The sequence below is a fragment of the Lutra lutra genome, chromosome 9, assembly GCF_902655055.1.
Source record: "Lutra lutra chromosome 9, mLutLut1.2, whole genome shotgun sequence".
Classification (NCBI taxonomy): domain Eukaryota; kingdom Metazoa; phylum Chordata; class Mammalia; order Carnivora; family Mustelidae; genus Lutra; species Lutra lutra.
The window spans coordinates 22,698,230-22,720,514 of record NC_062286.1 but is presented as its reverse complement, the minus strand read 5'-3'; the positions used below and the strand labels follow the sequence as shown (position 1 = coordinate 22,720,514).

The 22,285-nt window shown below is 47.9% G+C and overlaps 1 protein-coding gene across 1 annotated transcript in view; it reads right to left on the bottom strand.

Annotated features, from left to right (window-relative positions):
- Positions 1–22,285, bottom strand: part of PLB1 (phospholipase B1) — a 145,238-nt gene that overhangs the window by 59,496 nt on the left and 63,457 nt on the right. The window contains exons 16-21 of the mRNA XM_047745744.1: positions 17,233–17,304; positions 16,367–16,441; positions 14,304–14,367; positions 7,311–7,369; positions 5,504–5,577; positions 3,969–4,012 (exon numbers count right to left, since the gene is read on the bottom strand). Coding sequence (XP_047601700.1) covers positions 3,969–4,012; positions 5,504–5,577; positions 7,311–7,369; positions 14,304–14,367; positions 16,367–16,441; positions 17,233–17,304 — 388 coding nt within the window. The remainder of the gene's footprint in view (positions 1–3,968; positions 4,013–5,503; positions 5,578–7,310; positions 7,370–14,303; positions 14,368–16,366; positions 16,442–17,232; positions 17,305–22,285) is intronic.

Sequence of the window (22,285 nt, the reverse complement as noted above, 5' to 3'; positions counted from 1 at the left end):
GGTACTCATGTTGAAAATAAAGTAACCATACGTATGAAGGTTTATTTATGGACTCTGGATTCCATTCCATTAATCTATATGGCTATCCTTATGCTAGTACCACACTGTCTTGATTATTGGAGTTTTATTAAGCTTTGAAATCGGGGACTGTAAGTCCACTGAATTTGTTCTTTTGCAACATTATCTTGCCTATTCTGGGTCTCTTGCATTTTCACATGAATTTTAGGGTCAGCTTGTCAATTTCTGCAAAGAAGCCAGCTGGAATTTTGATAAGGATTATATTGAATCTGCAGATTAATTTGGGGGATGCTGCCATCTTATCAATATTAAATCTTATGATTCATGAACATAGGATGCCTTTCCATTTATTTAGCTCTGATTAAACTTCTTTCAGCAATGTTTTGAAATCTTAAAAGTATAAAAATGAAATTTGTCAAACTTATTCTTATGTATTTTTTGATTCCATTGTAAATGGAATGTTACCTTTTAATTTCATTTTGAGGTTGTTAATTGCTAGTGTACAGAAATACAATTAATTTTTGCATAGTGATGTTGTACCCTGCAATCTTGCTGAACCCATTTATTTAGTTCTAATAATTTTTAGTGGATTCCTTCGGGTCCTATATATAAGGCTGTATCACCTGCAAATGCAAATAGCTTTACTCCATTTCTAATCTTGATGCTTTTTCTTGCATTTTCTTGCTTAACGTTCCTGACTAGAACCTCCAGCATAATGTTGAATAAAAGTGGCAAGGATATATATCTTGATCTCAGAAGGAAAGCATCTTGCCTTTCCTCATCAAGTATAATGTTAACCGTGGGCTTTTGTAGATGCCCATTATCAGATTGAGAAAATTTCCTTCTATTTTTAGCGTGTAGAATATTTTTTATGAGAGGATATTAGTTTTTATAAAATACCTTTTCTTATCTATCGAAATAATCATGTAGTTTTTGTCCTTGATGCTTTTGATATAATATATTATATTAATTGATTTTCTATTTGAAACTAATTTTGCATTCCCATTTAGTCATGGGGTGTAATCCTTTTTATATATTGTTGTACTTTGCTTGCTAGTATTTTGTTGAGGATTTCTGCACGTACATTCAAAAGAGATATTGGTCTGTAGTTCTCTTTCCCTGTACTAGCTTGGTCTTATTTTTGTTATTAAGATAATAATGTTAATAAGATATTAAGATAAAAATACTTAGGAATATGTAATATCTTTGTCTTATTCTTGTTTTAAAGATAATAATTTTTATTATTAAGATAGTAATATCTTTGTCTTATTTTGTTATTAAGTCTCATAGAATGAACTGGGCAGTATTCCTTCCCTTTCCATTTTTGGGAGGAGTTCGTGAAGAATTGATGTAAATTCTTCTTTCAGTGTTTGATAGAATTCAGTAGTGAAACCAAAAAAGCCTGGGCTTTCTTTGGTGGGCAATTTCAAAATTCAATCACTTTGTTATGTATCTATTCAGATTTTCTATTTTTGTCTTGAATCGGTTTCAGTAATTTGTGTCTTTCTAGGAATTTTACCATTTTCTCCAAGTTATCTCATTTATGGGCATACAATTATTCAAAATACTCTCATAATCCTTTTTATTTCCACAGTAATGTCTCCTCTTCTGTTCCCAATTCTGACGCTCTCCTCCTCTCATCTCCCTTGATCAGTCTGGTTAAAGACTTGTCATTTGAGTGCATGATCTGTTCAATCTCATGCACTCTAACGTCTTTACCACGCTGGATCTGCACTTGATTGTCACTTTTCCATCTCTCCAGCTTGGCTGAGAACTCCTGAGAGCAGGCTCCATATACACCCCAGACTCTCACATACGCTCAGCAAAGGCCTGTGGACTGAATGAAGGATGACGCAAAGCTGACGAAGCCTGGGAGGTGTGCTACAAGTCATGGGGTTACTGAGAAAGGATTCCAGGCCAGAACTCTACTCTCTCAGCTCCAATATGGGGCATTTTGCCCTGGTCTCGCAATCAGCTAGGATATGGGAAAGGAATGGGCAAGGCACCAGCCATCCAGGCATCAGGCCAGGCAGCAGAGTCTTCTCTAGGACCAAGTCCTGCAATAGGACCTACACAACACAGAGACATTGGACTCCTTCCTTGTGGCTTTGGGGACATTGTGCCCAATGGATAGAAATTACTCTGATTTCAACTCAGTAAAAGGAAGAGCTGTGAAGTCACTAAAGCCATCTGGAAATAGAAAGGATTATCCTAGGTTTCCCTTTACTGGAGGAAACCAGCACAGGCCAGCTAGCTACCTATCAGGAAAACCATAGAAAGGCACTCCACATTGTTTAGAGTGAGAACTTGCTGGTTTATGTGGTTATCTATGCCAAGAATGTTCCATTACCTTTCCTTTCTTGACGAATTCTAGTTCTTAAAACAGCTTTCCAGAAGGCAGCTTTAACCGCCTTCCTATTTATTTTCCCTTAAACATGTACGTAGCTCTAATTGTTGGTACACGGGCCCGTCTTTAGGGAGACGCACCCCCAAAGAAACTGTGATGATGGCATGAGGGCAGGGACCTTGGTTCATGCTCCTACTTCCCAAGCAGCCAGAACTGGAGTCTTTGTTGGATTAAACTGAAGAGGGAGTCAAACTGAGCTTCTATTCTGACCCTATGTTCTCGGAATTTTTCTAACCCATTTTAAAGCAGTTATCTCCGTGGGGATTATCTGGCCCCTACAGTCAAACTGTCCTCAAAGCTCTAGTAAGGAAGAATCTGAACAGGCAATGATCCATTGCTGGGCCAAGTGCATCGGGGGGGTCCACCTGGGGAATGGGGGGGGGGGAGGACCCTCTCAGTCCTTCTTGAATCACTGTAGCAAAAAGTCTTGAGCCATTAGCCATTTCTAGTTATTTTCTCCACGATAATAGAATGGGAATAGAGTGGGATATTGGGTGGGATAATAGAGTGGGAAAATGGAGTGGGAATTGGTGGGCCCATGCTGGGCCAGCTCCTGCCCAGTCGATCACAGTCACAAAAGCAGCCCAGACCACCTCCCCTTGCAAGAGCAAAGCCAATAACACTACATGAGGCCCGATCAGTACCCCCCGCCATGTGGAGATTAAGCCATCAAAGTCTACCATCAAAGTCTCAGAGCCTTTAACCTCAGATAACTTCTCAGTTACATTACAAACCGAGATATATTCCAGACTCTCACATATTGCAAAGGGGTAATTACAAAAAAAGTCAATGAGATTGGGACCAGTTAAGTTTCTTAGGCAAGATTATTAGGTAGAAGATGTGAAGGGAAAGTAATGTACCGATAACATTTCGTTCACGCATGCTTTAGGAACACACACTGTGATGTGTGTGCGCTAAGGAGAAGAAAAGGACGCCTAAGAAGACCATTCAGAGAATGTGGCTCAGGCTTAAAAAAAAAAAAAAAAAAAAAAAATTCCTAGCAGGCCATCGCTAAAGTGACTTAAGGGAAACTTTTCAGGCCCCGAACCCCAGTGTGTTTGCATAGCCTGCACAAGGTCGCTTTAGCCCTCACGGCGGCAATAGAGGCGTTTGCTAGAGCCACACACAGGAATTCAGCATCTTTGCCGGCAGTGGTGCTCCGTGCTGCCCGGACCCAGGTCAACGCCTCCCACAAAGGTGTTCTGCTCAGAATGACAGGCAAAGCGGGTGCCCTTTCCTGCTTTCTAGACTCGTTTCCTGATAATGACTTACACTAAGATTTGGCCTGAACTCTCTTCTCCTCTCTGTCTTCCTTCCTTGGACAAATAGTAATTCTTCTAAAAAACATCTCTCTGAGGCTTTCCCCACGCTCACCAAGCGGAGCAGGGCCCCCCTGCCTCGGGGACGCAGCGCCCCCTGGCGAACGCGGCAGAGTGGCACCGCCCGGCTCCCTGCCGAGCCCACGGCCGCCACCAGGAGGCGCTGCAGAGCCGCGCAGGCGAGCCCGCCTGCCATGCCCCAGCCCGGGGCAGCGCGTACTCACTTGGCAGGGTGGTGACGCTGCTGAGGTTGTGATCGCCTCCGCCACTGTGGTGGGGGGAACAGAAAAGAAAAGGGATGAGAATGCCGGCGACGCCAGAACAGCTCAGACTCTGCCAAGACAGGCCTTTCTCCTTCTGGGAGACACCCGGGGGCTTGGGCTTGAAAACCAAACCAGGACACAGCAACTCCTCTGCCTTGTCCCCACAAACCGGAACATCCAGCCAAGGAATGGATTTACAGGGCACGACAGACTTTGTTGATTTTTAACTCTGAGTGTTGACATTGGGATCGGGGAACCAAGTGGGCCTCTTCACCCCATTTTTAAAGGCAAAACGACCCTTCCCTGGATGCCGAGCCCTGTGGTGCCCCACTAGCCACAGCCGCTGGGCATGGCTATTACCACTGACAACAGAGTGGAGAGGTTTGCCCTCTCATCCTCTCTTTCTATTTGGCTTGGGAAAACCTGCTGTAAAAGGGTGTTTTCTAGGGTGCAGCCCATCTTCCAAGCTGCTTCTAAAATCCCAAGGAAATCAGAGTTGGATGGGTTTCTAGGCATGAAAATATGGAACATTCCAAAGTTTATTGGATTCCCTGCTTTTCCATATCCCCTCATTCTCTGCCAAGTATGTCTGGGAACATTTAAAAGGGTCTCAAAATGTTTGGGGTTTATTTCTGTGCAACGTCACAAGGGAGGATGCCAGGGATTCAACACTCTGGTTCAGTCTGGGGCCAGAGATGCCAGATTCCAGGCTGAGGAAACAGCAAACCTGCCCTCTCACGCTTGGCAGGAGCCGGGTGTTCAAAGCACGAGTCCAGCTCCCTGCAGCCAGCGGCAGCCTGGATTTGATTACAGCCAAAGCAGGGGAAGCATGAGGCAGTCATGATGGGGGAATGTGCCAGATTAGGGGTCAGGAACCATCTGCTCTACTTCCTGTTCTTTTGCCATCTGGCTGTGTGACCGCAGACAGGTTACTTGCCATCTCTGAGCCTCGCTTTCTCATCTGGAAAATGAAGCCCCTTTAATAATGATGCCTGCTACCATTTCGATCTACTTTGTGTCAGGCACCATGCTGGAGGCTTAAACTCTAATCCTCATGACAGTACTCAGGCAGTATTAGCATCCCAGCACCGAAGGTAAGGAGACATGCTCAGAGAGGTTAAGTAACTTGCCCAGGGTTGCACAGAGCTGGGCAGCTAGGATTCAGGCACAACTCTGGTTTCAAAGGCCACTGCCCCTTCTGAGCTTATGCCCCAGAGGGAGAAATGAAAGCTAGGGAAGATTTTCAAACCAAACATTTGTGCAGTTTCTCCCCCAAACTCCTCCTGCTCAGGTCTCAGTTCCTGTCCTGGGAGATGTAGTGGTTTGGGAAAGCTTTGCTTTCCTTCCCCCAAGTAAACCAGAAGTGTCTCATTGAAAATCACTAATCGGGTGGTTCATGAGCCTGCTAGAGGAATGGTTTTCTGGATGCTCCAGGTTCCCCCCTCCCCCTGCTGCAATGAAGGGGTCATTCAGGGTCTTACCACATTCTTACTCACCTCCAGGACAGGCCTCGGTACTGAGTCAAGACATCTAAGATGTCCCCAGGCTTGGATCCGGCCCCATTCCCTGCCTGACAGGGAACATGGAAGGGTGAGTTTCCTTGCCTGCTGGCCAGAAACTCCCCCATTCTGGGTCTGGCTGGGAACGCCTGGGCACCCCCTAGAGTCCAGAGTCGAGACAGGCCCCAGTCCTGATGTGCCTCCTGCCTCACATGAGTGAGCAAGAGCTCCCGCTGGAAATCCTGGTGCCAACCACAGCGTAGCCTCACCCTAAGAAACCCTGCCCGGACCCAGATCAGGTGCACCAGGCTAGCAGAACTCCTCTGGAAATTAGACAGCAGTGTCTGTTTTTCCAAAGGACACATTTCAGGGTCCCATTTGCCTGATTCTTCAAAGTTGTGAAACAAAAGCCCATCACAGTCCTTTTATATCAATATAGCTCATGTACACACAATTTAAAAAAATAGAAGAAAATAAAATGTCATGTCCCTACCCCTCAGTTGGAGAGAGAGCCTGGTCTTTTAAAACCTCAGCCTGGACACACTCTGCAGGAGCGTGTCCCTGGCCTAAAGCGTGTTACTTCTAAGCAGGCCCATGGCAAAGGTCATGCTGAAGACTGGTCTCTCGGACAGCATGGGGAGAGGCTGGCCTCCATGACAGGACCTCCCCCAGCCCATGGTGGGGACTGCTGCTCTCTGGGGCCCCATTCCTCTGCCACGTGCCATGTATGTTACCCTCCAAATGGTGCCTCCCAGGAAGTCCCGAAGAACTGTGCCGGATTCTTGATGAGTCCTTATCCTGAGAGAACTTGGAGGGGACCAGGGGTTGGAGGGTAGCAATACCAGGCCATGCCCAGCAGGAAGTGGTTGGGATAAGCCATGCTAAGGACCAGTCTGCCTATCCTTCCAGAAAGTTAGGAGCAGCAAGGGGTTGGGGATGAAGAGTCATTGAGGGGTCGTGGGGACATAGCTGCAGTACAGCGAGAGGATCTGGACTTGGAGTTGGGCTGGTGCGAGCCCAGCATCTGGGAGCTATGTGGCCGTGGGCACTTGGTTCACCTGCCCGGCTTCACCTTCCTTATGGGTTAAGTTTAATCGCCTTTCACAGGATTGTGTGGGTGAGGCGAAATGAGACAGGTCAAAGGCTGGGCGGCCACAGATCTGAACAGTGCCTGCTGGCCTTTCAGGAAGATTCCGCTGGAGGCCCTGAACTCTACTGACCCAGAGAGCAGCGGCTGGAAACATTTGTAATGAGTCACTACTGAGCAGAAGCGTGCGTCTGGGAGCCTCTGGGACCCTCCACCCCGTTTCTCTAGGGCCCGATTTTGCTTTTCCTGGATAGCACTTTGCAGGCCTAAAGGGTCACCTTGGAGTGGCTGCAGGAATGGGCGGGGACCATTTTCCGTACCTCCCTCTCTCCCACCCCCCCACCCCCGCCCCACCAGCACCTGCTCCTGTGTCCTCCTCTCTTCTCCCTCCTTTAAATTCCTCCAGGACAAGTGCCAGGGCTTTGAAGGAGCCTCACACCACAGGGGAGACCTAGTCCGATCTGCCCACCCCTGCCAGGCTGTGAGATCTGTCCCAGCTGCTTCCTCTGAGGTCCCCCCACTTCCTACTCGCTCCTTCATTCCAGTGTTGGGAGAGGAATACGAGGTTAGGCTGGACGTGAGGGAACGTGAGGGGCGAGGAATGCTGGGTCCAGGGCAGGTGGGCTGGAGAAGGGCTAGAGACGGCCGCAGTGGAGAATTCCTCTCTCCGGGGTCTCCTAGGAGTCAAGACTGCCTTCCACAGTGGGGGTAACTCACCGTGAGAGAGTCACCCAGGGCGCCTATGACCTTGATGTCAGCTGGCTTCAGCCTATGAACTGAAAACACACACCCGTGAATGGCAGAGAGAAAATGAATGAATGAAAATGAATGAAGACCTTCCCGGAAGACTGAGAGGAAGTCCAATTGTAATAGCAACTCAGTTGGACAGAGAGTCTAAGAGCCCATCCTTGTCATAAGGCTCCACGGTAGCAGCCGCAGGGTCCACCTGCCCTCTCCGCCTGAGGACACCCTGGGAGGCTCGGGAGCTGGACGGCGGAACCATCTTTGGGCTGGGGGTGGGGGCGGGACATGGTGTCCGGGGCCTTTGGCGAGATGCCAAACAGGTGAGCAGATCCCATTGGGGCCTGAAGCCGCCCCTGGCCACTCGGTCTGAGGATGAGGCAGGATTTGTGGCAGAGATGCAACCAACCCTTCATCTATTCTAGGATCTACTGATAATTGGGATCAAATTTTATATCATCCATATATTGATGAACAGAATCAGCTCGGTTTTTCTAAAGTGAAAAGGAACATGCTTTTATACCAGTGACTGATTTTGTTTTAAAAAAATCAAGGTGAAGTTCATATAACATAAAATTAACCATTTTAAAAATCAACAATTCAGGGGTGGTTAGCCCACCTGCAATGGGTGTATGACCCTGACCTCCATCTGGCTCCAAAACACTTTCATTTCACCCCAACGGAGACCTGTACTTATTAAGCCCTCACTCTCCATGCCCCTGAGAATCATGAATCAGTGGTCTGTGGGTTTTCCTATTCTGGGTATTTCATATAAATGGAATTACACACCATCTGACCCCTCTCGTCCTGCTTCTTCCCCTTTCTATAATGATTCTGAGGTCCATCCGTGTTACAGCACATGCCAGAATTTCGTTCCTTTTTTTGGCTGAATAATATCCTATTGTACTGATATAACCACATTTTGCTTATCCATTCACCTGCTGATGGACATTTGGGTCGTTCCCATCTTTTGGGTCTTGTAGCTATGTTACTATGAACATTCACATTATAAATAAATACAAACATTTATTTATAAATGTCTGTCTCCAATTAGTTAGGGTATATACTGAGGAGTGGAATTGGCGATCCTAAGATAAGCCTGGGCTTAGCTTCGTGAGGAACCACCAAACTGTTTTCGGCAGCCCAACTCTATTTTGTTCATCTTTGGAGTTTGAGCACGTACTGTAATGTAGCCCAGCAGCCATTTACTCATCTGACAAACATGCTGACCACCAGTCAGTGGCCGGGTGCTCTGGAGACGACAGAGGGATCAGAAATGGGGAAAGCCCTCCAGGAACTCATAGACTAAGGAAGAAGTAAGAACCGTCCAGTTATAATTATCTATAAGCTGACAAACCCTGTGGGAGACAGAGAGTGACATGAAGTTCTGGACTTGCAAGAATGATTTACCCTCGTGGTGGGGGGTGTATGAGGGGGGGCGGTTCAGAATAGGCTTCATGGAGAAGGTAGTGTTTGAACTCATGACGTGACGAGATAAGGATGGGGGAGAGGGAGTTTGGGATTTGGAGGGACAAGCATCAGGAATGCCTGTGGTATGGTAAAGTGAGAGATGTCGTACAGTTTGGCTTAAGTGGAGGGTCTGTAAAGGAACCTAGCACAAGATAACATTGGAAAGGTAGGTTAGGGCCAAGGCCTTTTATGCCCAGCTAAAGGCCCAGTAACAGGACTATTGCTACATGTATAATTACTTGCATATATACACTTGTACTGTATCTATCTACCCCTTGACCTAATACAGAGATGAACATGAACACAAACGCATGTTGGGGGCCACAACTTAAATTCCTACACTCTCAGTAAGGCATCCAATGAAACACAGAGCACCAGATGGTTTTGACCCATTGCTTTTGACCCACGGGACTACACGGAGCCCGCTTCACCCATCAATATCCGATCATGGTTGTAGAATTCTATCTGCACCAGAAGCCGTATTAACACTCAGTGGAAACAACGTTCAAAGGGGTCTCCAAGTCTTATCTCCTGTCCGAGAGACATCTTTTCTACCTGACTTCTATACCATCAGCAGATGGGGAGCTGTTGCTCCCATGGAGGATACGCTCACTGGAAAAGTAAAAGTCCCTGCCTCTTCCTATGACAGCATGCAAACCGACACACGCATAATTGTGAATGTGTGTGTGCAAAACATATAGATCAGTGGTCTCAAATTTGAGCATGCATCAGAATCATCTGGAGAGGTTGTTAAAACACAGATGGTCTTCTTACCCCCAGAGTTCTGCTTTAGTAGGTCGTGGGAGGGGGTGGGCTAAGGATATGTGGTTAGAAGAACAATATCAAATCACAAAGCCAGCTGCACACATTAGCACACATCCATGGGGTTGAGGCTGAGAACTTGAAAATGACCTCTTCTCAGAGAAATTGGGCTATGGGTAAAAAAGGCAACAAAACAGAAAATAAGACCTCCTTCCCTCAACTCCGGAGGGCTTATTTTAGTTTCTGGTGATGACAGTCAATCACTCTGTTCTTGTTGCCATAACGTGTGACATACACAGTGAATACTGTGAGCACTTGTTAGTGGGCAAAGGCTCGGGGAACTCTTTGAAGCTGGTAAAATGCGGAGGAGATGGACAGATTTGCTTCAAAAGCACATTACAGTTTGCTAAAGAGGCAGCTGAAACCGGTCATCCCATCACCTAAATTTGTAGCAGACAAAGGAAACATATACACATACATGCGTGCATGTGTGTCTACCTCTATGGTGTGTGTGTATGTGTAGATCGATCAATGGCAGGGGCGGGGGGCGGGGTGGGGGGGTCCTCCTGTTGGCCGTGAAGGATTCCTTTGAGAGATAAGAAACCAAATGAGCCAAGCCTACATGGGAGGAGTCTGACTTATCTGGGATTTTATTAAGACAGAGTCCCACATGTTTCATTTGTTTACTATCCTGTAGACCTTGATTTGAGCTTTGCTAATATCATCATGTATGACAAAGACACAGCCTGCAAACCCAGAAAAGTGCTTTAGCAATTGCTCTCCTTGGACCAAGAACTATTTAGAGATAAGATTAAATTTATATGGTCTGATTAGCTTAACATTATCTGGTACAAACTGTCCACCACCCTGAAAAGAGCTGATAAATACATCAATAACACATCAAGATTTCTACAGAGGGGGGGCCTCTTATCAGAAGGCCATCCAAGCTATGATGGAATGTCCTGAATAATGAGGAAATGGCAGATGATAGAATGGGGAAAAGACTGTACACTTTGGAGTTTTGTCTTGTATAACCCAACAGTTTAAACCACCTGGGGCCATCATCCGATAAAACCAGCCTTCTCTTAATTTTTAGCTACGGGCTGCCTTACCCACGGCTCTCTGATTTTAGGGACCTACGTGAAGACTCCTGCAATGGTGGTAAACAGCTGGGACAAGGTTAGAACCTTGCTTCTGCCTTGGAAGTGCTTCACTGTGGACTTATCTGAAGAAATACGCACATTGCACACAGGAGCTCAAGAAATGCGCTCAGTTGAGTTACAGGCTTAATTACTGGCTCTGTGTCAGAGACTTTGCAGCTCTCAAAGCTTTAAATGATGGAAACTACAGGGAGAGGAAATACTTATTCATCCAAGTGTCTTCAGCTGATTTTAGATATGCTCAGCTGACTGGTCCCGCTGGGGGGCAAGCAGGCTCTCGATCCCTGCGGGGCATCGTTCCTTCCTTCCTAGTTCCAGGTTAAGCCCCAAGACCCATGAGCAGGTGGTGTGATGAGAGAAACATTTCCAGGGCCTACGCTGCATGTTACACGGTAGGCTCACAGCAAAGCAAAACCCTTAGCACTCAGCCGGTGCTGTAACTTGGGCATTTTTCCTACCAGCTTTTGAATCGTTGGTTTTAGTCAAATGGGTACAATGAATGACGTCAAGGACTTAGAAAGGAATCGATGTATTCAATGAATGTAAATGAACTGTTCTGACTTTGTACTGTTGGTGACAGTGGCATCTCTATTTGTGGATCTCTATTTTCAAATCCTATGAAGTTTTCCCTCTGCGTGGAATTAGCCCCTTGACTTCAAGATGGCCAACTTTAGCAGCGAGCCAAGAGCCACTGTCCTCCAGGCTCCTGATTGCAATTCTTTTGTTTGCAAAAGGCTACTCTTTTTCTCCCTGGGAAAGCCTCAGGTCAGCTGCAAGGCGCAAGGTATTTTTCTTATTCATCCCAACTACACTAGGGGCAGGCCATGGGGTAATATCAAATGAAGCAAGGGGTGCCTGGGTGGCTCAGTGGGTTAAAGCCTCTGCCTTCGGCTCAGGTCATGATCCCAGGGTCCTGGGCATCGGGCTCTCTGCTCAGCAGGGTGCCTGCTTCCCTCCCTCTCTCTCTGCCTGCCTCTCTGCCTACTTGTGATCTCTGTCTGTCAAATAAATAAATAAAATCTTTAAAAAAAATCAAATGACGCAAGTATGTACAAAGTTAGAAAGCCCACAGGAGATAGACCTCCACAAAATGCACATATGCACTGACTGGGAGGAAAAATGGGTGGCTTTTATTGATTCCTCTAGCTACCAAATACCAACTGGTCATAAAAAATTACATCAACTTTATATATCTCATCCCAAAGCCTCATTGATTGGTGGAAGGGGTTCATCCCCTGTGGGTCCCACAGGGAATGAGTAAGGCCTCCAGGTTGCTGGGACTGTGGCCTGTTGATGAAGGCAGTCCCCAATGTTGAGACATCACTTTTGGTTAGCTCGGGGTATCTGTGGGTGGTTGGAGAGAAACACTAGGGAAGGAGGTGACAAGGGAGGCTTTTGAAAAGAACTCTGAAACACAACGGTTATTTTATATAGAATCTTATTGAAAAACTGCCTTAATGGAAGGCACTTAGATCTGGTCAGTTGGAAAGATCTTTTTCAACTCAGAACTGTAGATTTGCTAAAATAAAAATACTCATTTAGATTAATTCCATGAACATCTGCTGGGCTCCTGTATGTGCTGAGTCATTGGAGGTGTAAAGATGAGATGGCCTGGTCTCGTAAGTACGCATCAGAGGCTACCATCTCAATTAGAGATTGCAAACATGATCTCCAGGGCAGTGAACGATCTTACCAGAAATATGACAATTATCAAGGAAAACTAATGATGTGGCCCCATGCAAAGTCTTTTTAACTACCCCGGCAATCCCAAGGATGGCTAAAATGTCTAATCAGAGATCACGTGCAGTGATGAAACGTGTTTTTCATTATTGTCCAGCTAGCTGTGGCCATTTTCTTAAGTGACAGCTTTCAGGCAGGACTCAGAAGGGCAGAACCTGCTCTCATTCAGGAGGGCTGCTCCCCAGCTGGAGTGAGCCAGCGTTTTGGTCCCATGCCCACTTGCTTAGATCAAGGAGACCGAAATCTATCCATTTGCTTATTCAGATGGTCCCTATCACCAGAGTATCTTCAATCTCAAGGTCTTAAGATTTCTTGTGCATATATCTTCAAATGCCAATGAGCACAATAATCTCTGGGGTCAGAGAATAAAGAAGAGGTTCACATTTTTATTTGGGTTTTGATGTTGAGATATGTTCTACGGGATGGGTTGGTTATCATCGACATGACAGGAACATAATCTAGGCAGATTGCAAAATGCTTTATAGCTCATCCTCTCAGAGTGATAAGATTAAAAAGGAGATGGATATCATTTCTCTATAAAGACTACAGTGATTGCAACATTCAAATTTTGCCTTCCTATTCCTGCCTACATCCGTACGTACATATATAAGGACATCTTTGGGGTTTTGCTGTAGGACAGTCTATGTTGGAAGCTAATAATTTGTCTCTGCTGCTAAAGTTTTGCTAGCAAACTAGCCAATAGGGAAGAGTCATCACCAGATAGGAAGGAGGGAAAATTCTAAAGACTAAATGGATGTGTGCACGAGCGCCTTCTCACCTATTCCAACCTCTGCAACTTAGAACAAGAGTTGGCTATACGCTGAAGATTTGGTACAAGCATTTTTAACTAGCTTGCTAGTCCTATGACTTAACTTGTGCGTGGAGAGCTCAGACACCCAGGAAGGGTCAGGCTGACAGCTCATTGTTCTAGTGCTCAGCAAAAGGGAACAGACTACAAAGATCTATGTCCCCAAAAGAATCCTGCTAGGCACAGTGACATCCCCAAATCTGATTTCCTACCTTGGAAGGCAGCTAGGAGGCATTCAACAATCATCAAATAAATGAATGAACACGCGAACAAGTCAGTGAACAGATGAGTCACCCTTTAGGACCAAGCAAGCACAGGAACCTATTGCACTATCGTGGGAACGTTCCTGAGCTGATGTTTTGAGTCCTGTAGGCCAACACACAGCCTCCCCTCACTTCCCCATGACCACTATGGTCATGTGCTCACAGCCTTCACTCTCAGGCTGCCTCACCTGGAGGGAAAGGACCCTAAGACATCTCTTTTTGGGGAGGGTGTCTGCCTGGAACATTCCATGAGTCTCATTTTCCTGGCCCAGCAGTAGTCACTTTGGAAATACTGAGAAGCAACGAGAACAGCATGTTTATAAGACGGAGTGCTTTCCTGTTCTGTGCAATGTTTGAGTGCATCCTGCATATGGCTCTGACACGCAGGATGGACTGGTTATTTTTGCTTCCCGCTTAATGATAGTTTTGTTCTTTGGAGAACAGATTCACTTCATCGAGGCTTAAAGGCCGGGACAATGACAGCAGCTCACTCAGCTCACACTGGGCTCTCTGCAGAGTAAGACCTGGCTGCCAGTTAATGCTTAATAAGGGCTTTCTGATAATGGTGTTCTCCTCTTTTAGTTAAAGAGGAATCAAACACAAGCATGAACTTACAAATGTACAGCCAGAGCTCTCTCTCTACTGCCCTTGGGGAAAACCTCTCAGGCAGGCCTCAGACCGCGTGGAAGGCCCGTTAAGGTTGTCCTTATGTCAATGATTTCAGGCCTCCGCAGAGGTTAAAAACCACTTGACTGGAGCCACGTACCTGAGGTGGGAATTGTGTTGGAGGGGTCCTTGTCTGGGCAGGTGATTTCCATCCCGTTTCTCACCTGCAATGAGAGCACAGAGAAGGAGAAATGGATCTTGCGACGTAGAAAATCAGATGAGAAGCAAGGCCTTTATTTGGAAAACACTAGTCAATGGAGAAACCTAGGTATGGCTTAAGATCCTCCCTCTCCTTCAACACGCCTCTCCACGTGCCCCTGACACCCTTTCCTAAATGCTCCCCATCCTGTCCCCTCTACTCTAGTCCCTCCACCAAGGCCTGTGCCCAGGCCTGTGTGACTCCTTCCTGGAATACTGCAGGACCCACAGCCTTCGGTCCCATGGGCTTCCTCCCCAGCCCCAGAGCCCAGACAGATGGCCTGCTCTCTCTCTCAACATAACAGAACTCTGTCACCCCCCCTGCCCACATTCTCAGTGAGAGCAGGGATTTTTGTCTGTTTCATGTACTGTATCCTTACAGCCCCAAACAGGGTATAGTAGATGTTCGATGAATATGTGTTCGTTGAAAAAACTATATTTCTGTTGCACTGACATCAGCATGAAGTCCGTCCTCCTTAGCACATCCCAAGAGGATGTGACATTCTAAACCATCAGCTCTTGGCTCAGTCCTCATGCTCTCTGTGCCTCTGCCCAAGTCTACCTCCATCCCCCCCTTACCTTTCCCTCCCTCTGGGCTCCCACACTCCCATCCACCTGGTCACCACCCTTGGTCATCTCTCAAGGCTGGGATCATTTGTACTCTTTGGGAAGACTTGCCAACCCTCTCTGTTTGGTTGCTTCCTCTGTGTTCCAGAATACCCATGGAAACTTTAATTATAGGACTCACTCCACCATGCTACAATTGCTGGTTGGTTCCACTGGGCTGAGTTCCTTGTGACGTGTGATGTATTTTATTCATGGCTTTCTCTCTTACGCCTGCTATTCCCCCATCCACCCACCCATTTTGTCATTTGACAACTAGTGACTGGGCACCTGCTCTGAGGCCCCACATTCTAGGCGTACGCAGAAGGTATTCAATAAATGTATCCCGAGAGAATGTATTGCTCCCCCTTATCAGATGACAATAATAGCAACACTCATATAGAACTCAGGGCATACCAGATACCAGCAGATGGGCTTTATACTTACTAACGTATTATAATTGATTAACAACTCTATGAGATTGGGCTGTGACTATCATTTCACAGATTTAAAAAACACCAAGGCACAGAGATGCTAAGTGCCTTGCCCAGTGACACAGAGCCAGTAAGTGGAAGAGTCTGGATTTGAACCCACAGCCGGTCTTCTCACCTCACGGTACCACGCTGCCTCCCGGATGTTTCCTCATGGCTGAGATATTTGTTAGAAAGTGTGGGACGTGTTGCTAAATCAAGGGTCTTTTGCACTCCATCTCTCAGGCTCTGTGGTGGGTCAGCTCTGCCTGTGCCGCCTGGAGTAAGTCTCACCCTCTTTTACACAACAGGGAGACGGGGAGGCACAAGTACTAAACTGGTCTCAGCTTGTATTGGCCCCCAGTCCTCTGAGAATGAATGAGCACATCAGCCTTCAAGTGTTTCCCAGCTCCTCAGAGGCTCGCGGGTTGCCCTATCGAATCTTGACAGGAAACATCAGAGAGACTCCTGAGACAGGCAGCCCGTGAGAGGAGTAAGTGTGAGGCGGCCCCCGCAGGTGTGCGCCAACTTTGCAGGCATTTGGGTCTCCGTGCCGTCTGGTTTCAGACTTTACCACACTTCTCTGCTTTTTTCTTAATTTTCTCCTCAGATTCAGGGCTCAGATGAGTCTAAAAGGACTTGTTGCCAGAGATTTGCACCCCAAGGCCTCCCTGAAGCCTCAGGGAGAGCTTCCTGCGGACCCCGCAGACCAGCTTCAACCACCGGGGGGGACGGGGGGTGAAGTGGCCACACACTTGACCCTTCACCCTTTCCAGCCTGTTCACGGGGTTCCAGAACCTAGAGGGCCATGGGGAAGGTTCCAAAGACGCAGCAAGGAGTCCCGCCCCTGGTTCATCTGCATGTTTGTCAGTCACAGAAAACCTCAGCCTACCTCATGCTTCTCTTGAGATTTTGGCAGCCTGGGCAGGTAGTTGCTGTTCTTGTAGGTGAACAGATAGGGATTCTCCTGCAGAGGAAGGGGATACATCGTAACCATGACCTGGAAATCATTATGGTTCCTTCATCACAGCTGTGTCATCCATTCATGCCTTTGGCCAATTTGAAAAAAATTTCATACCCCCCTTGAAATGATGCCAAAACCATTCTCTGGCTTTTCTTCTCTGCTCATTAGTTCTCTGAAGGAGCTTATTAATACTTTGAAGTTTCCGGTTTCCAACTGTCAGCATCTCTTGCTACCCAAGCTTCACGCTACCAAAGTACATGTATTTCCACAAAAAGAGAACTTAATTGTAAGCTTCCTGGCAGCCAAAGCAAAGAGGGAAACGGGTGAATTATATAGCTCTTATAGCCTCGTAATAAAAACTAATGCAGCAAGGAAGCCAAACATTTAACTAGCATCAAAGGATAAAAAGGAATTCTGATTTGTGCTCAGTTTTTTTTCTTTTCTCATTCATTTATTCAGTAGCATTAATTCTATACCTGCTATATTTTAGGCATGTTATTTAAGACACCCATCCTCACATTCGGGACCGGATAAGCTGTGGTTTTGGTCCTATGCCCTCCACAGGTGTGGGCCTCGGTTCTGGCATCATGACTCCCTGACCCACAGGTGTAAACTTTAGGTGTGTTTGGTACGCAAAGCTGTGCCCAGCCTAGAAGAGCCAAGCCAAAACTCTAATGGGGCTCATGTCTCAGTCAGGGAAGACCCCTTGTCACAGAAAAGCCCACTTCTTCGTGGCCCTATCTCTCTTCCCAACTCAGCCAGGGATTTCCCCCCACACCCCAGTTCTGACCTACCTGAGAGGGACAGGTCACTGGCCTTCTCTCTCTTGTACCAAATGGCTCATCTTTCTGTCCCACAGGCTTCATCTGGAAAAGGAGGTGATCTTTAGAACAGAGAAGTCTTGCATAGGGGGTCATCTCCTGGGGTAGCACTGACAGGCTCACTTGCCCAGCACTTCTCTGAGTGTGACCTGGGCCCACAGGCAGCACTGGCATCACCTAGGGACATGTTAGAAATGCAAATCTCCAGCTCTATCCCAGACCTACAGAAGTCAGAAACTTTGGGCTATAGTTCAGCTCTGTGCGTTTTAACAAGCCCTCCAGGAGATCCCAGTGCAAGCTCCTGCTGAAGTGCCCAGAGGAGAGAAGTCAGTGATTCCTAGCCCTCTCCTCCTGATGTTCCAGAAGGAGACACAGAATGCCAGAGACAGTGAGATGGGACGGGAACATCATCACTGATGAAACTTCCCTCAGAGAGGAGAGCAGGCATGGGAAGGAAGGCCAAACACTTGGCTTATGTGTAAGGCATTCAACCTCTCCCCAGGGCTCCCCCTCCATTTATGTTCATGAACCCCCACATCCAGTAGGGAAGGAAAGCCTCTGCTACCTGAAGACGGCTTTCGTGGCTGTGAGTGAGGCCAGCTATGGGCTCTGCCTCAAGTCCCATGTCTTTAACCGGGGCCCAGAGACACAGACATGAAGCACAGCACAGCCCCCCACTCCCAAGCAACTTCAATGTCTAGATGTTCTGGAATGAGTGATGGTGGGCTCAGGGCTGATCGAGGCAACTTCTTGATTACCAAAGCCCATGGAACACAGACCGACGTGCCTGATGCACCAGCAGGGGGCGCAGCACATGACCCACTCAGGTTCAAGCATTGAGAGGCAGATGGGAAAAGGAAGGCAGCGGAAGGATTCAGTGGGGAGATGACTCAGCCATCAGAAAGGATGAATACTCAACTTTTGCATCAGCTTGGATGGGACTGGAGGAGATTATGCTGAGTGAAATAAGTCAAACAGAGAAAGTCAAATATCATATGGTTTCACTTACATGTGAAACTTAAGGCATAGCATGGAGGACATTAGGAGAAGGAAGGGAAAAATGAAGGGGGGGGGAATCAGAGGGGGAGATGTACCATGAGAGACTATGGAATCTGATAAACAAACTGAGGGTTTTAGAGGGGAGGGGTGGGAGATGGGTGAGCCTGGTGATGGGTATTAAGGAGGGCATGAATTTCATGGAGCCCTGGGTATTACATGCGGACAATGAATCATGGAACACTACATCAAAAACTAATGATGCCCTGTATGGTGACTAACAGAACATAATAAAAAATTTTTTTAAAGAATTCAGTGGGGACAGTGGAGAGAGGGCTTGTTTTTTGAAAAAGAGAGGGTAAGAGAGAGAGAGGGAGAAAAAGAGGGCAAGAGAGGGAGGGGGAGGGGTAGAGAGAAAGAGAGAGAGAGAGAATCTCTAGCAGACTCTGCTGAGCACAGAGTCTGACACAGGGCTTGATCCCACGACCCTGAGGTCATGACCTGAGCCAAAATACAGACAGATACTTAACTGACTGAGCCACCCAGGTGCCCCATGGGTTTTTTTTTTTAAGATTTTATTTATTTATTTGACAGACAGAGATCACAAGTAGGCAGACAGGCAGGCAGGGAGAGAGAGAGAGGAGGAAGCAGGCTCCTCACTGAGCCGGATGAGGGGCTCGATCCCAGGACCCTGAGACCATGACCTGAACGGAAGGCAGAGGCTTTAACCCACTGAGCCACCCAGGTGTCCCAGGCTTTTTTTTTTTTTTTTTTAAGTTCCTTTTTTATTTTAGTTTTTATTAAAGATTTATTTTAGAGAGAGAGACCATGCACTAGCAGGAGAAAGGGTGGGAGAGAGATCCTTAAGCAGACCCCCCCACTGAGCTTGGAGCCCAACACAGGGCTTGATCCCAGGACCCTGAGATCATGACCTGAGTTGAAATCCAGAGTCAGCCACTCAACCAACTGAGCCACCCAGGCACCCCTCAAGTTCCTTTTGTTCTCTTTAAATGGTCATTACACACATACGTGAACACTTGAAGGAGGAGGTAGATTTGAGAGAACACAGATTTCCTCTTGTACCAGCTATTCTGCCATTTGGGAAACTCATGTTTGCTGTCAGCCCTTCTGCCCACAGGTGCTAGGCTCTTTGTCCCTCATCTCCCTTCCAATGACTTGACAAAGGACACAAAAGGCCAGAGGCTACCAGATGGAGTGCCCTGTCTGGCTCAGGCATGGGCTCTGCCATCCTCCATGAAGATTTTAGATTCTTCAGCAATATCTTATCCCGGCATCTGTGCCCCATAAACAAGAAGCGAGGAGAGAACTTTATCCTTCTTGGGATTAGCTCTTCACCCAAATGGACAAAGTCAGATAAGAGAGGGTAATTAGCCTAACCTTTTGGAAAAGGAATGGCAACCCTTTAGCTCAAAGTCTGGAGAAGGAACTGGGGTTCCCATCTTCTTTCAGTTTTATTCTGAAGGTGGACACACCTAGAAATAGGTGGTACTACCTGGAACGTTCAAGGCTGTGCTCTGCAAGGGAGTGTGCCGTGGCCTGCCTTCTTGTCTCCTCCCATCTTCTAAGAATTTAATCACGTCTTACTAATTCTGGTGGAATGGACATAGCAGAGCCCCTTTTTTTTTTTTTTTAAAGAGCCTTCAAAAGGGAAATTCAGAGGATTGATTCAATATTTTCCTTTAAGAGTCCTTCCCTAAAATCTCTTCATTAGTCTCCTACATCCTTCCACTCCTCTAATGCCCTTCACGTGGGCTTGGACCCTCTACCCTCCTCAGTGCTCAGAGATCATGGAGAATGATGTAGCCCATCCAAAAGTCCCCTCCCACTGTCCTTCCTCCCCCCACTCTGTGCCCTGCACAAGTGCATGTCCGCCCCAGGGACCGGCAGGGGGCTGCTCTCTGTGCTCTCTCTGCTTCTCAGTCCCAGAATCACCCACCTTTCCTCCCCATGGCCTCCCTGCCACACAGGAACTAACTGGAATGTGGGAGGGATGACCTTAGACATTCTCTCCCAGAATTCCTGAGGGTTCCCACCCGGCCCCATAGCTCCAATGCCTCGAATGGGGCTTGGAGTACAGTGTGTGTGGTGGTGGTGGGGGGTGTCGGTGATTGCTGGAAGGATCTGGGAATCGAGCTCCCCAAGTGTGGGTTTCTTCAGAACTAGCATTGCAGGGGCACCTGGGTGGCTCAGTCGGTTAAGCCTCTGCCTTCAGCTCAGGTCATGATCTCAGGGTCCTGGGATCGAGTCCCGTATTGGGCTCTCTGCTCAGTGGGGAGCCTGCTTCCCTCTCTCTCTCTCTCTGCCTGCCTCTCTGCCTACTTGTGATCTCTCTCTGTCAAATAAATAAATAAAATCTTTAAAAAAAAAAAAAAGAACTAGCATTGCATAAGAATTATCAGAAATTATTGAGGCGGTCGCAGGAAGGGCCAAGGGAATGAATGATGTCTCCCACACAGAATCCTGCAGCTTTGTGCCAGGAGCCCAGCTTCTGTCTGCGGGTGTGTCAGGCTGGGGCAGTCCCAGGGATGTTTCAGGGGCAGACCTGTGCACCCCCTGTCCTGCAGGCGTGTGGTCCTTTCCTCTGCCGGCCCACAGAGCTTACATGTCTGCTGGGGCTCGGCTGGGGGAAGCAGATACGGGTGTAGCCCGCACAACTGTCCCCTCTGTGGTGTCCTGGGGACTTGAGCCCCTGTGGTCACAGTGACTGTATTGGCCCCTCAGTGCTCCCCACGGAGGGGGTGCCCTCATCCAGGGCTGTCTGTGAATGTGAACGTGGGCTTGGAGGGACATAGCTCACTTTCATCTCAGTGGTCTGAGATGGTCTCAGTGGAGCCCAACCCAGCAGAGCCTCAGAGAGGTAGAGGCAGAGACACTCCTTGCCCTCCTCGTGTCCCTAGGAAGACACAAGAGGGAACCCAAGGGGGAACCACTCATGTATTTTGCCATAGCCCTCTGAGGCTGCCTGAGGGATATTACACCCCCTTGGCCCAGTAGAGAAAATGGAGGCCCAGAAAGACCACACAGCTCAAGCAATAGCCCAAAACATGGCTGGAACCAGAACTCAGGTTTGCTGGCTCTTTACCCAGAACCCTTTGTGCTCACCATTTCTTATGGACTAGGCCATGCTTGCAGGAGCGGCCCATGTGCTCTAGCTGCTGTGTCTTCTCTGAGAGCCCTGGATGGTCTGCCTTTCCCCCACAAGGAACCCAGTGGACAGACACACTGGGGAAGCCCTCTGTCTCCCAGGGCCCGGTGGCAGGGATCTTGTGAGCTCTCACTGGGAAATGACTGGAGGTTGGTTGGATGGGTCTGGAGACTGTGGGGGTAACAGCCCACCCAGGAAAGCTGCCTCCTCCTCCTCCTCTGAGCCCTGGTGACACCTACTGTGTCCTAGCCCTTTGGCCTTGAGTGTGAACCTTTCCATTCCCATCTGTGTGCCTGCTCAGGCCATCCTCATTCTCACGCTCAAGTGGGCCATAGGGCACCATGGTGCTGCGTGCCCATGTGAATGTGAAGGTCAGAGCTCGCCCTCCGTCACGGTGGTTCATTATATCACTGAGGCCATGGTCACCCATGATGATCGACAGCAAGATGGAGGGCTAGATGGGAGAGGGAAGGGGAGAGGGAAGGGGAGAAGGGTGAGGGGTGGGAGGAGGAGGGAGAGGAGGGAGAGGAGCCTTTCCCCTGGATCTGCTCTCTCTGGCATTTGAGGGTCTTCATTTGTCGCCAGGGCTCTTGATCCCCATGTTTCCTCTCTCAGCAGACCACCCTCATACCGCCTCTTGCTAATGCATTAGCTGTTTCTTTTCTCCATGCTCTTTGTTCCTGAAAGTCCTCGTGCCTGGGAAGGCCCACCCTGACCTCATCCAACACATCCTACAAAGCCAATTGGAATCCCATCCCTGTGGGGCTCTCTCGCCCATAGCATTTTTGGGTGCATGTTCTAGCACATCACTGCCCACTGAGTTCAAGTTTACTCTTGTCCTTCTGGGTTGTCTGACCCCTCCAG